General features: G+C 57.1%; 1 protein-coding gene across 1 annotated transcript in view; it reads right to left on the bottom strand.

The window, feature by feature from the left end:
- The window catches only part of PODN (podocan), a 23,387-nt gene that overhangs the window by 7,053 nt on the left and 2,552 nt on the right, over nt 1-13,782 (bottom strand). The window contains exons 2-8 of the mRNA XM_024739222.1: nt 7,622-7,938; nt 6,144-6,237; nt 4,721-4,785; nt 2,983-3,092; nt 1,683-1,839; nt 1,263-1,378; nt 48-705 (exon numbers count right to left, since the gene is read on the bottom strand). Coding sequence (XP_024594990.1) covers nt 48-705; nt 1,263-1,378; nt 1,683-1,839; nt 2,983-3,092; nt 4,721-4,785; nt 6,144-6,237; nt 7,622-7,933 — 1,512 coding nt within the window. The 5' untranslated portion in view covers nt 7,934-7,938. The remainder of the gene's footprint in view (nt 1-47; nt 706-1,262; nt 1,379-1,682; nt 1,840-2,982; nt 3,093-4,720; nt 4,786-6,143; nt 6,238-7,621; nt 7,939-13,782) is intronic.

Raw genomic sequence — 13,782 nt, 5'->3', positions numbered from 1 at the left:
CCCCCAGGTGGGCACGGCCCTGCCCCCGCCTCGCCCCGCCCCCTCACCTGCAGACCAGCGAGGTCGGCCCAGGCACGGGGGGCCAGGGCCCGGCTGCGCAGCCGGTTGCCTGTGAGGTAGAGCTCCCGCAGCTGGGCCATGCCGGCCAGCGCCCCGCGCGCCAGGGCGGCCAGCTCATTGCGCTTGATCTTCAGCACGTGCACGTTGCGCGGCAGCCCGGGCGGCAGCGTGCGCAGCCGGTTGCCTGACAGGTCCAGGGAGCGCAGCAGGCGCAGCTTGCGGAAGGCATCGCGGTGCACCTGCGGGCTGGTGATGCGGTTGTAGCTGAGGTTGAGCTCCTCCAGGAAGTAGGTGGCGGCAAAGTCGTCGCGGCCGATGCCGGTGATCTGGTTGTGCAGGATCATGAGGGTGCGCACGCGGCGGGGCAGGCCGCCGGGCACGCGCTCCAGCGCGTTGTTGTACAGGTGCACCGTGTGCAGCCGTTTGAGGCCCTGGAAGGCCCGCGGGTGGATGCCCTGCGCGCGCAGCTGGTTGCTGTGCAGCAGCAGGTACTCGAGGCTGCGGATGGGGGTCAGCACGTCTGCGTCCACGCTCCGGATGGCGTTCTTCTCCAGGTGCAGCAGCACCAGGCTGCGCGGCAGCCCTGCCGGGACCCGCGACAGGTTGTTGCTGGACAGATCCAGGTACTCCAGGCTGGAGAGCTTCCTGGAGGGAGGCGGGGGATCAGGCCAGGGGGCAGGAGCCCACACGGCACTTGTTTCCAACATTATTCCCAAGGGAGGTGGCGGGGGACCTGCCTCTAACCCATCCCAGCTCCGCGGCTAGCTGACTGGGGGACCTCAATCGTCCCCGAGGCTCTCACTAGTTTGATTCCATGATATATTGGCATAGGAAGGATCCAGCATGGTTTCTGACACAGAAGAGTTTATTTGAAAACTAATGGTTTTACTAACGCCTTTTGTCCTTTTAGGCTACCCGGGCCCTAAAAACTGAAAATAGATTTGCCTTCAACAAGAATGTCTGAGTTTCTATTTTGTACGAAGGAGACAGCCTCTGCAAACACTTCCTTGCCTTACTAGAATTTTGGCAGGCCTTACCTACCATTACTCTTGGGGACAGAAATGTCAGTAAAGGCAAAAGTCTCCAAGTTCCTTCTCTGTGGAAACTGGCCAGGGGCAGGTGGGCAAGGGCCCGGCCATGTGAGCCCTGGGAAGCGCTTCCTGGGTGCCGAGCTCACGCTGAGGGCCCAGGTAGGGGCTCACCAGAAGGTCTCGTTGTCCAGGCCCTCATCAGTCAGGTGGTTGTTCTGCAGGTACAGCTCACGCAGGTTGCTCAGCTCACTGAAGGCCCCTGGTGGGATCTTCTCCAGCCTGTTGTTCTGAGAGGTGGGACAGTAGGGAGGGGAGCATGAGGGATGGCCAAGGGGCAAGGGCAGAGCCTTGGGATGAGGTGTGGAGCAGGGTTTGGCGGAGCCACGGGGAGGGGCCCAGGCCTAAAGCACTCCATGTGGGGCTGACAGCCAGGTGCCCGGGCTTCTGCTTGATTCTGCTCTGCAGACGCTGTGCCCGCCGGCACGCGCTCAAGGCCCCACGGCCTTACCGCTGTGCCCATGTGGGACTGGGCTCCTCCCCTGTTGTGGGTCCCTGCTCTGGCAGTGCTCCTCCGTGCCCTCTCCCTCCCACCTTGAGGTGCAGCTTGTAGAGGGCAGGTGGCAGGTGCTTGGGCACGTGACGCAGGAAGTTGCTGGACAGGATGAGGATCTCCACGTTGCTGGAGCCATTGAACATGTTGTCCGGCAGCCCGGCGTCCGCCAGCTTGTTGTTGTGCAGGTACACAGACCTAGGGCGTGAGGCACAGGTGCTCACCCACCCAGGCCTCCCAGCCCCGGCACCGTCTCACCTGGTGAGGCTCCAGACCTTGCTCAGTTTGGGCCTGGGGCCCAGGGCACCCTTCCTCCCATCTCAAGAACCCCAGACCCCGCCAAATCCAGTCCCCCCTACATAGCTGAGGGGACCAAGGACCCACCCCACAAGTTAGTGGAAGAAACAGGATTTCCTGACCCCAAGTTCCTGCTCCTCTTTATCCTTCAAGGCTCTCAGTTGTTCCCCTAGTGTTGCAACCCTGGAGTCCCTGCCTGTCGGCTTTACACAGCTGTCTCTGTGGACTTCCTGAGAACGGTCCTATCCTTATCACCTCTTTGTCCCTTGTGCCCAGCACAGGATCCTGGCTCAGAGGAGGTGACCCCTCAATTCATTCAGCAAATATACAATGAGTGCCTCCAGGTGACAAGACTGTTCTAGATCCTAAAGACATAGCAGTGGACAGAACCGACAAGCCCCTGCCCTCATGGAGCCACCATACTACAAGGAGAGAAGATAAGGAACAAGAGAAATCCACAGGCAATATAGTGCATTCTTGCTGCGTGGCCTCTCTTGGGCCTCAGCCTTTTCATCTGTGGGAAGGGGCCATGCACAGCAACTCTGGCTCCTCCAGGGAATGGAGAGAATCGAGGTGACAGATTCAGGGACAGAGTGGCACCGGAGGTTGTCAGCACCTTCCCTCCCCAACACCACCCTGCACTGCTCACACACCTGTGCTGGGGGGCCTCACTCCTCCCAAAGCAGCTCTCAGCGAGGGATGGCTCTGCCTGTTGAAAGATGCTCCTTTCCCCCGGGGGCTGGGGAAGGAGGGAAACACCCTCACTTGGCTCCCTGCAATTCCCCAGATATCACCCTCTGTCCTCGCCTCCTGTACTGATTCCTCCTCATCTTTTAGGGGTCAGTCTTCCAGATCCTGTGCCCTTGCAGCCCAGGGCGTCTGTCACCGCAGCCCTGAGCATGGGGCATCATGCCTGCTCTGCACAGCATGCCCCTCCTCCAGGGCCTGTCTGGGCCCCTGGGCCCCACTCAGGGCTGGCAGCCTCTGCCTCAGCTCCTCCCTTTTCTCCAGCCTAAGCCCAGGGCCCCCCCTCTGACCTCTGACCTCAAGTTTGGCTTCTGGCCAAAGGTGAGCCCGTAGATCTTGGTGAGATAGTTGGCAGCAAAGTCCACACTGATCAGGGCATTTGGCAGGAACCGGGGTGCCAAGGTCAGCTGGAAAGGGAAGAGTTGGGTACAGGGACCAGTGGCAGGTCAGAGGCTTCCACTGAGTTACACTACCAGCTGCTCATCTGAGCCCCTTCAATTCGTCTCCTCCCTGCAACCAGAGCCATCTTCCTAAAATCCCCAGTAACACAAAATCAGTTCCCCATAGTCCTGAGCTTGGCACTCAAAGCTCTCCAGCCTGTCCCCTGCTCTGCCTCTTCTCCTGGTCTCTCCCCTCACTGGCCCCCGACACTGGCCCTCTGTGCAGCCACAGTGAGCACCCACACTTCCCCAGACCCAGATCATAGTGTCTACCCTTCATTCATTCAATAGTAGTCCCTGAGTCTGCAATATTCCAGGCACAGTTCCAGGCACTGGACATGTCCTAGGGAACAAGATACAGAGATACCTGCTTCCACCTCCACTACCAAAGCTTACATCCTAGTGAATGAACAGGAATAAAAGTATCTGAGAGTGATCACGGCTCTGCAGGGAATTCAAACAGACTGATGACAGAGAACGACTGGGTTGGTCGCTTGGAGAACAGGTAACACTTAAGGCATGACAGCACCCTAAACGCTGTCTGCGGGGAGAGCCCCCACACAGCAGGGGCAGCGAGCAGAGGCCTTGTGTGCGGGGTCTGCCAGGCCTGGGGGTGAAGCGGAGTGTGGTGGGGCCAGTGGGGAGATAAGAGAGGCAGGCGGGCCCAGAGCACACAGATCTGCGGGCCTCGGGGAGACGTGTGGGTTTCTTCCTGGGCCAAGGGTGAAGCCACAGGAGGGTTTTAAGTGGGGAGGGGAGATGGAGAAGTAGAAGTGAGGCACGATTTTGTAAAGCCCCTCTGGCTGCTCAGAGGAGAAGGGGCAGCAAATGAGGAGGCAGGGGCTCCACGTCTGTGTCCCGCTGCGGGATGGCGGTCCTGGGCTGGTGGGTGGGGGGAGCTGAGGGCCTGCAGTGGGACCACACGTGCGTGAGCGAAGCACTCCTGGATTTGTGGCTCTGACCAGTGGTGTTGCAGGTAGTTGGAGATGCCCTTTCCAGAGGTGGGGAGACAACGGGAGGACTGGGGTTTGGGGGCTGTGGCAGGAAGCACCAGTTCTTCTTCTATTAAACATCTGGGGGAGATGCTGAGGAGGCAGGTGGACCTTTGAGTCTCAAGTGGGAGTAGGGGAAAGGCTGGAGACTGCCTCTGGACGTGGCCATGATGTAGATGGGTGTTACAGACCAGGGAGGAGAGACAGTCTCCTTGAGTGTTCAGAGAGAGGGGGCCAGGACAGAGCCCTGGGGCAGGCCAAATATCTTGAGGTTGAGTGCCTTTATGTCTTCATTCATGCTGTCCCTTCTACTGTGATGCCCTCCCCCTTGAGGCCTCTGGCTGAAATCCTATTACCCTTCATGGCCCTTCAAATGCCATCTCCTCCAGGAATCCCTCCAGCGCTCCCTCCCCATGGGGATGAGCTCTCACCCCTCTATGCCGATGTAGGTCTCAGCCTCTGCCATTATCTGACCGCTCTGAAGCCCTGGGTCTGGGCCATGTCTGAGCAGCAACGGGAACCCAGCAGCCAGCCCAGAAGAGGCCCTGGTGAAAGTTCCCTGAGCTTAGCCCCCGACACCCTGCCCTGCTGCAGGCCCCTCACCTTGTTATTGGCCAGGTACAGGTAATTGAGGTTGATCAGATGCTCAAATGCCTCCTCCGGGAGCCCTTCAAAGGACAGGCATCGGTCAGAGCCCTGGATGAAGGAGATGCTACAGGGGAGCACGTGAGCACTGACCACCCCCGCACGCACCCCACTTGCCAGGACAGGGAGGTACTCCCTGGGGCAGGTGTGGCTCTGACCCCTTCCCAGCCCCTCCCAACAGGCCTGCCCAGCCCCTTTTCCTTCCCCTGGCTCTCAGGGACCCTGAGACACTTCCCATCTGCTGAGAAGAGCAGATGGGAAGTGTCCACTGAGAAATGACTGATCCTTCACCTACTCAGGGCAGCCTGGGTGGGAATGGGCCCCCGTAAGGTCAGGACACAGGGCAGAGGACATGCCAGGAAGGAGTGCTTCCCTGGGGGCAGCCCCAGAAGGGTCCTCTTCATACCCAGCCCCACAGCAGGGCAGGGCAGGGCTGTGGCCTCTGAGCTTCTACCCCACCTGGCCCTCCCCTGCCCCATCTGGCAGATGCAGTGTCAGAACTGGGCTGTCACTGGGAGCCCGGCCAGGCTGGCCCTTCTCCAGTCCTGAAGTCGGCCTCTGACACTCGGTTCTGGGCTCCCAGACCCTCAGATGCTGGGACTCACCCAAGTACCTAACTAGAGGGAACAGTTACATAAACTGTGCAGCATCCCTCCACAGAATACCCTCTGTAAAGTAATAGCCACGGAGAGTTTTTAGCAACATGAAATTTGTGGCTGAGCTAATTGCTAAATGAAACAAAGCAGTTCTAATAGTTATAATATCCATACTATCAGACCAGCTATGAATTTAAAAACACAAAGAAAAAGGACTGGACTGAATTCTGGTCATGGTTGTACAACATATAAACTTACTAAAACTCATCAAATTGTACATTTAATTCAGGTAAACCTTATGGTATATAAATTATGCTTTTTCTTAAAATGGAAAGAAATATACCAACATGTCAATAGTGACTAAACTCCAAGTGGCAGAATTATGAGTGGGTTTTTTCTATTCCATTTTATTTTCTATATTTCCAAATTTTCTACTATAATCAGAAACTATTTTCATCATCAGAAAAATAACTTTTTAAAATTTGAGGACTCTACACTCTTTGATTCTAAAGGCCTTCTGTGAACTGAAGAGTCTGTGACTCTTCAGGCCCTGGAGTCTGAGTTGCTCTGAAGCCTCTCCCCGGATCGGACTCCCGGGTCTCAGAAACACCCAGTGGCGGCTGTTAGGCAACCAACCACAGGGAGCCCCTGCCATGGGGACCCAATGCCGGCCCAGCCTAGGCCTGCTCTTTCGCATATGCCAGGGTCTGCAGGGCGGGGCTCTCCCCATGGGCCCCTAGTTCCCTGCCTGGGGTCCTGGTGCCCAGCTCTGGGTGACCCCTCACCTCGGGAAGTCAGGCGGTTGTTCTGGAGGTTCAGGGTCTCCAGCCGATTCAGCCGGGAGAGCTCCCTGGGGTAGATCTTCTCCAGCTGGTTGTTCTGGGGAGTAGGGGGATGGGGGTGGTGAGGAGGCAGCATGAGGGGGTGCTGCCCCATTAGAGGCCTGCACCCACCCTCAGCCAGAGTCCCAGGAGCCAGTCCCTGTGTTGGGCGCTTCCCTTGGGATTCTGCCCCATGGTGGTGGACAAACCCTGGGGACTGGCTCTGAAGCAGGCCCAGATGTGGGCATTGCAGGCTCAGCAGTAACAACAGAGGTGTGGGTCCCCCTTCTAGGCGTCCCGCGCACACGCACACGGGCATCCACAGGCAGTTCAAACTTGGAATGTGGTCTACCCTGCACACCTGCTCCCTGCATGCTCCCACTTAGTGACAGGTGTCCCAGCCCATTCTCCCCTCCCCCAAGCCAGAAACCACTTTTAGTTCCCTTTCTACGCCCTGTAGACCCTACTTCCCTTGAGATGCTTTAAAACCTGGGTCAGGTACCACCTCCTCCAGAAGCCTTCCTGGGTTGGATCAGGGGGCTGGATTAGGAGCTGCCCTGGCCTCACAGCACTAGTCCTTCTATCTCTATTTGTTATCTCTACCTGTTTAGGTCTCTGCCTCCCTCACAGACTGTGAGAGCCTCAAGGGCAGAGCATGTCCGAGACCTCCCTACATGCCCAGCACCCCACATAGGAGCAGAAGCATACAGCAGGTACACAGGAGCTATTCGATGAATGAAGCAACAAGAAGTGCTGCCCTCAGCTCGTCCCTTTCCCTCACAGGCTACCCCAGTCTTGGGCTCCTGCCACTGGCCAGCCCAGAACCCACAGGGCTACGTGACCGTGGGCCGGTCACTTTCCTTCACTGGGCCTGGTCTCCTCTGGAAATGGGTGCGACAGACCCTCCCTCTCCCCCAGGGCTGCTGGGCTGCACGAGGGTGTCATGGGTGCACCAGCGCTCCCAGAGTCCCCGTCTGGAATGCCGTGTCCCACTTCCTGAGGTTCTAAAATCTAGCCTGTGCCCCAGCTGGGGAGAGCACTCTGTACCCTGAGCCCCCAGGGTGCCCCAGGGGGGTCTGCTTTGCTCTCACTTTCCTGGCCTGTAATGGAGTCTGAGGTGCCATGTCTGTCCAGAGGGTCAGCTGCCGGGCAGGTCTGTGTCTGTTCTCAGGGCCTGACTCTGCTGACAGGGCCTCAGCCCAGACTCCTCCCGTGGGACAAAGCAGGTCATGAGGTCACTGTGCTCTGTGCCTGGGACGCGGGCCGGGGGGTAGGGGGGCACGGCCCGTGGTGGAGCCAGCCTCCTCGAGTCTGACCTGCCCTGCGTCGGGGGGATGGGGAGCCCCGGGCAAGAGCCGGGGCTGCGGCGCAGGTGGTTCTGGGGCAGGGGTCACCGTGTGGGGGGCGGGCCCTGGTGACCGCTGGCGCGGCGCCGGCCTCACCTGCAGGGACAGGTGGTTGGTGTGCTCAGGCAGGTCCCCCGGGAACTCGCGCAGGTCGATGCCGCCGCAGTCCACGACCCCCTCCTGGGAGCAGGCACAGTCTCGGGGGCAGTCGATGGTGGGCGGGCCGCGCCCCGGCTCCTCAGGGCTCAGGACCAGCACCGGCTCCTCCTCCACGAATTCATTCTCTTCAGGGCTCAGGCTGTGGGCTCCACTTCGGCCAAACACGGGGGCCCTCACGGCGAGCCCCGGTCCCAGCTGCAGCTGCAGCGGCAACAGCAGCAGGAGCAGCAGCGCCCCGCTCCGGGCCATGGTGCCTGCGGGAGGGGACCAGCGCCCACGGAAGTCCTAATGGGGCCCTCCAGGCCACAAGGCAGAGCCCACTCTGGACCCTGTCCTCAGCATGCATCGGACCTGCTGGCTGCCGCCCTCCCCTCCCACCCACCCCCTCAGGGCTGCCCTCTGGAGGGGTCGGGGTGAAGTGAAGCCCTGTCCTTAGGCAGGTCTGCAAAGCCTCCCACAACCCTCACCGGGCCTGGCCTCAAGGAATCTGTACCCCCATTTCACAGAAAGGAAAGCTGAGGCCCAGGAAGAACTGTGACTTGCAGGGCTTGGCCTGGACTTTGCTGAGCTCTCGCTGCCCTGGCACAGACAGTGCTGAGGCCCTGTCCCTCCTCCAGCAGCCACAGGCCATGGTGGGCCAGCACCAGCAGGGTGTGTCCCAGCTCCTCAGCTTGCCATTCTAGGACCTTCAGGACATGGCCCTGCCTCTCTTCCAATTCCCTCCCTCACCTGCCCCGCTTACACAGGTCTGTTTAGTAATAGTAGCTCCTCCCTCTAGGCCTTTGCATGTACGTTCCTTCTGCCTAGAAAACCCTCCCCCTCTCCTGTGCAATCAGCAACTTCTCCAAGAACCAACTCCAGCGTTAGATCCCCTGAGATAACTCTGAGATGTCCCAGGGCTCTGCATCACTTTGTTGCCCCAGGGCTTTGCATGAGTTCCGTTGGGTTTTGAATATGTGATGTTGTCTTTCTCCCACACAGGGCTGTGAGCCACTCTCTGTCTCTGTGTGCCAGGCACGGAGTAGTCATTAGTGAATGGAGCTGCTGCTGCCCCCAGAGCCCCCCAAGTCCTGTTCCTGCTTACACCCTCAGCTGCCCTCACCAAGGCCAGCTTTGCTCATGTGACCACTGCCACCTGCAAGAGACCACTCCCCAGCATGTTCCCTTGGGACAGCAGGGAGAGGGGGTATAGGGATGGCCTCAGGTCATTGAGGAAGATGCTGGGGTTTCATCCTCCAGGCAGCCATGGCTGTGGCTTGACTCTGGGCTGGTCCCTGGAGCTCTCTTTACAGGGACTCACTTAGAAAACATGTCTGGGGTGTGGTAAGTTGTAACAGGTGGTAACACTGACTCTGGAGTCATACACACCCCAGTTCACGTCCCCCTTTATCACTTAGTGGCTCTGACCTTGCTGAGCCTCAGTTTCCTCATCTTACAATGCAGATAATATATCTAACCTCAGAGCTCCAGGGAGGAGTCAGCAAGATAGCAGATGCAAAGCACCTAGCACCCATTAGGTGATGAGGCGCTGCTATCACAGCTGCAGTGATTATGAACACAGGTACAAGACAAGCGTCCAGGCCTGGGGGCACCTGCCGCAGTCTGAGCCTCTCTCCCCACCATTAGAGCAGGGATCACAACCCAGAGTGGTTAGAAGGGTCTGACGAGATGCTGGGCCTGGGAGGGTTGGGCACCCTGGGAGCTTGGTGATGATACTGATGTCTGGTTAAGAAAGTAGGCTCTGAGGCCAGAGAGCCGGGGCTTCGAGCTCAGCTCTGGCTCTTATCAGCCGTGTGACTTTGGGCAAGTTTTGCCACCCTCTAAACCTCACCTTCCTCACCCGTCCATTGGGTGGCCCCAGAGCTGTCCTACTGGGGATACTGTGAGAGTCAGTGGGATGCACGTACGGCACACAGTAAGTGCTCAATAGATGTTAGCTCTCTGCTAATTAGCTCTACCACTAATATCTGATCCGCGGGCACTGTTCACATCCCAACCACACCACTCTCCACTTCAGAACCCCCTGCTTCTTCCCTTTCCCATGTAGCTCCTGATTGCGCTTTTCCGGTCCAGTCCCAGGCCCACCTCCTCCCAGATGTGGCCCTCCTCCTCCTAGCCTCCTGTGAATTCCTGCTGCCCTGCGACTGCTGTGGTATTTCAGATACTGCTTTGCCTTACTCGTTGGCTCAGCCAGCTCTCGAAGGTGAGGTCCCATCTGCCCCCAGCCCTGTGCTGGGCATGGAAGATACAGGTAAAGTACACAAGGCCCCTGCCCTTTGTTGTCAGGAGGCAGCAGACCCCAGTACAGTAACCACTGCCCACCAGACTGGGTGAGCCCGGTAAAAGGGGCCCCAAGGTGCACGAGGCCCCAGAAAGAAAGCTGTGAGGAGAGAGAAGAGGGCTGGCAGCCTGGATTGCTTGACCCTACAGGCAGGTCCAGAAGGCCTAAGCAGACTTGGGCCCCAGCCACTGGCCCAGCAGAGCACCAGGGAGCCCAGCACACACAGCTCCCAGGCCCCATCGGCAGCAGTGAGCGATGCATGCTGCAGCCCGGCCCTGCCTGCCCTACTACACCCCTGCTGCTCCGTGCCCTGACCAAATGCGCCGTAAATCCTTGGCCAGTCTACAGACCAGCATTCCCAGGGCACGTTATAACCCCCCAGCTAGGTCAACAGCCTTCAGTCCCTGGCGCCACCAGCGTTAGACCAGAGTCTCCCCACCCTGCCTGCCTGCCTGCCTGACCCCACTGCAGATCCAGACTCTGGGAGGCGGAGTACGGGCACAGGCCCAGGCCCCAGATTCAATCAGGGCTGGAGGCCAAGGAGGAGGATCCTCCCCACATACCCTGTACACTCACCTTCAGTTTCATATCTGTAAAGATCTCTAAACTGTATCTGTAAAAATATTTAATTTATATTAACATCATGAACCATATTGAAAATGTTATCCTCACCACTTTATAGATGAGGGGCTGAGGCCCAGTGGGATTGGCCAATGTAACACAGCTGTTAAGTGGCAAGGCTGAGCTCCCAGCCTGAGTCTTAACCACAAAGCCATGAGGCCCTTCCCTGGGCCAAGCACAGCTGGGCACCAAGGACCCAGACAGACGACTCAGGTATGTCTACTATCCTTAAAAAGCTCACACCTGCACTGCTCGATGTGGTGGCCACATGTAGCTACCGAGCACTTGAAATGTGGCTACTCTAAACTGAGAGGTGCTATAAGTATAAAAGGTAGTGTACGTGGATTTCACACACTTAGTAAAAAAAAAGTAAAACGCCTCATTAATATTAATGATATAAAATATCTCATTTATTTTTATAGTGATTACATAATATTTTGGATATTTTGAGTTAAATCATTAAAGTTTTGCCTGTTTCATTTTACTTTTTTAACGTGGCTTCTAGAAAATTTTACATTACACACTTGTGGCTTGCATTTGTGGTTCACATAATATTTCTAATGGTCAGCGGTGGTCTAGACATTATGTGTAAATTAAGTATTATAATCCCAGGGTCATCAGAGGTGTGATAGAGGGAATCTAGCGTCCATAGGGACCCAGAGAAGGCCTAGGTGTGGCCGATGCCTAAGTCTGCCCGATGCCAAGAAGACTTCCAAGAAAACGTGATGCTTTATTTAGCCACGAAGGATGAATATTAGGCAAAAGGAAAAGGGCGATACAAGCAAGGGGGTCAGCATGTGCAAAGGCCCTGGGGCAAGAGAGCCCATGTTACCTCTACAAAGCTCACTAGAGTGTCTGGTGTGGTGTGGGGACTGGGAGAGATGCAAGTGGGCCGTGGCTACAGTCCAAGCCAAGAAAGAACTTGAAAGCCAGGTTAGGAAGACTGACCCTTATCTTAGGAGAAATGAGGAGCCATTGAAGAGCTGGAGTGTGGCATAGGCAGGTTTATGGAGGGACCAGTGGGGAGCTCTCAGAGGCTGTGCTGTGGTGCAGGCAACGGATAATAAGCCTGGTCTGGGCAGAGGGAGGTGCTGGGCTGCAGGGATGGAGAGAAGGAAGTGGATTCAAGGGAGAGAGAGGAAGAACAGACAGGGCTTGGAGAGTGGTGGCCCCAGTGCCACGTCCCCCTCCTCCTAGCTTGGCCAGCCACCCTCAGGATGTTGGGATCCTGGGCAACTCCAGCTCCATCACCTAGTTTACTGTGTGACTTTGGCAACATCACTGACCCATCTGAGTCTCAATTTTTTTTGTTTCTCTAAGAATGTGGAGCAAGATAAGCCCCCAAAGCCCCTTCTTTGTGCCTAGCCATGTTGGAGCTGGGTGTGGAAGAACAGAGGAGAGAGCCTTCCTAGTCTCTGGAAGTCCCCAGAGTGAGGAATCCCCCTGGTGAGCAACAGTAAATGCTGGGCGAGAAGGGCAGCTCAGTCTGTGGTGAGTTGTTCCAATCCTGACTGCTGTGTGAGCCTGGACAAGTCACTTCACTGCTCTGAGCCTCTGTTTACTAGTCTAGGCAATGGAGATGAGAGCTCCTCGTGAGGTGTAGATGAAACGACGTGCCCAGCTGATGCTGGCACCCAGCAAGCGCAACATACTTGGGGTTACTGTTACTGAGGAAGTACCTGGGACCCGCTGTCACCCACCCACCCACTCACCCCAGGGAACCAAACCTTAAGGTCCTGAACTGCTTAAGTGGGGGATTAAGGCAGGACTAGAAGAAGGAAGGGGAAGGGAGATCCAAATCAGGAGGTAGATCCTCAAACCCCAGCACCACCTTCCTTCTCCACTCAAATTCAGTAAAGATTTGCTGACCACCTGCTCTGTGCTGGGCCCTGAACAACTGCTTCTTATTGACTATAACAGAAATCCCAAGGCTATGAGCTAGTCTTCCTATTTTGCAGATGAGGAAACTAAAGCACAAAGAGGCTCCCACTGCTGCCCATCTCCAGCAAGCTCCTACTCACACGTTCCTGCCCTGGGAAGCTGCTCCTGCCCCCTTGGCTGGGTTAGGGAGTTCCTTGATGCTCCCACAGCACCCTTCGGGGCTCAGCTGAGCCTTCCCTGACTCCCCAGGCAAGGAGCAGGTGCTCAGGAAATGTTTGCTGAATGAAGGAATGTATTTGTGGAAGGCAGGGTTGGAAAGAGCTACAGCATTATTATCTGGTCTGATTCCCTCAGTTTACTGATTAGTATTTTAAAGGCAAGGCCAGGATTAGAATTTGTGTCTTCTGACTCCTGCTCAGAGCCCTGAGCTGGTCTTGAAGACTGAGGAGGAGTTCTCCAGGTAGACAAAGGGGAGGAAAGGCACTCCTCAGGGCAGAAGACAGGGCATGAGCAAAGGCACAGTATGGGGAGGGCAAAGAGGGGGGTATGTTTAAGGAAGGGTAACAGGGAATCGAGGTCCAAGTCTCCAAGGGCATCAGGCACTCTGCTAACGGGTTGATGATAGGGAGATACCAAGGTTTGTAAGCAGATCATGGTTGGAGCTCTTACGTAGGACTCTACCAGGCCTAAAGGTGCCTCCATTAGTCACCCCTGTCCCAAGATTCGGTGAGAAGGGACAAAGTATGCTCCCACAAGATTTCATGAAAGCATTCATGTGAATCTGACATTTCTTAACTTGCACTCTAGTTTAGAATCTGCTGGGCCCCGGGCCCTAAAAGGGGACATGACCACCCAGGAGCTCCCGTGGTGCCTTATGTAGCTGAGTCGACCACAGCTTCACCTTCCCCAGCCAGCCCTAAGTCGTAGGGCAGACGCTCAGGTTGCGTGACCCTCCGACGTTCCATGATGCCCTGTAAGTGCCTGGTGCGTATCCTTCTGCGCCTCCCGGACCGGATCGGGACGGTCAGTGCCACACGCATGCACGCTTGTGTCTGCTCCTCTCCTGAAGTTCAGGCTGCAGCTGCCTCCCACTCCCAGCCTCGGCCCCAGCCCTGGGGGCCACCAGGAGCTCGCTGAAGCCCCCTCTTCCACCTGACAGCGCATCAGGTATTCTAACGCCACGATCTAATCCTCAGCCCAGGCCAGCCTGGCGGTTCAAGGACCTTCAGGCTGGGGGCTTTGGCCGCTTTCGCCGGGGCGCGCCGGCCTTGCCCCCCACCCCGCGCTCCGCTGGCACCCCCCTGCCCCCTGCTCA

This window comes from Neophocaena asiaeorientalis, unplaced genomic scaffold (assembly GCF_003031525.2).
Source record: "Neophocaena asiaeorientalis asiaeorientalis breed wild unplaced genomic scaffold, Neophocaena_asiaeorientalis_V1.1 scaffold138, whole genome shotgun sequence".
In the NCBI taxonomy this organism is placed as follows: domain Eukaryota; kingdom Metazoa; phylum Chordata; class Mammalia; order Artiodactyla; family Phocoenidae; genus Neophocaena; species Neophocaena asiaeorientalis.
Note: the sequence above shows the minus strand (reverse complement) of the source record. Positions and strands in the feature narration are given on the sequence as shown.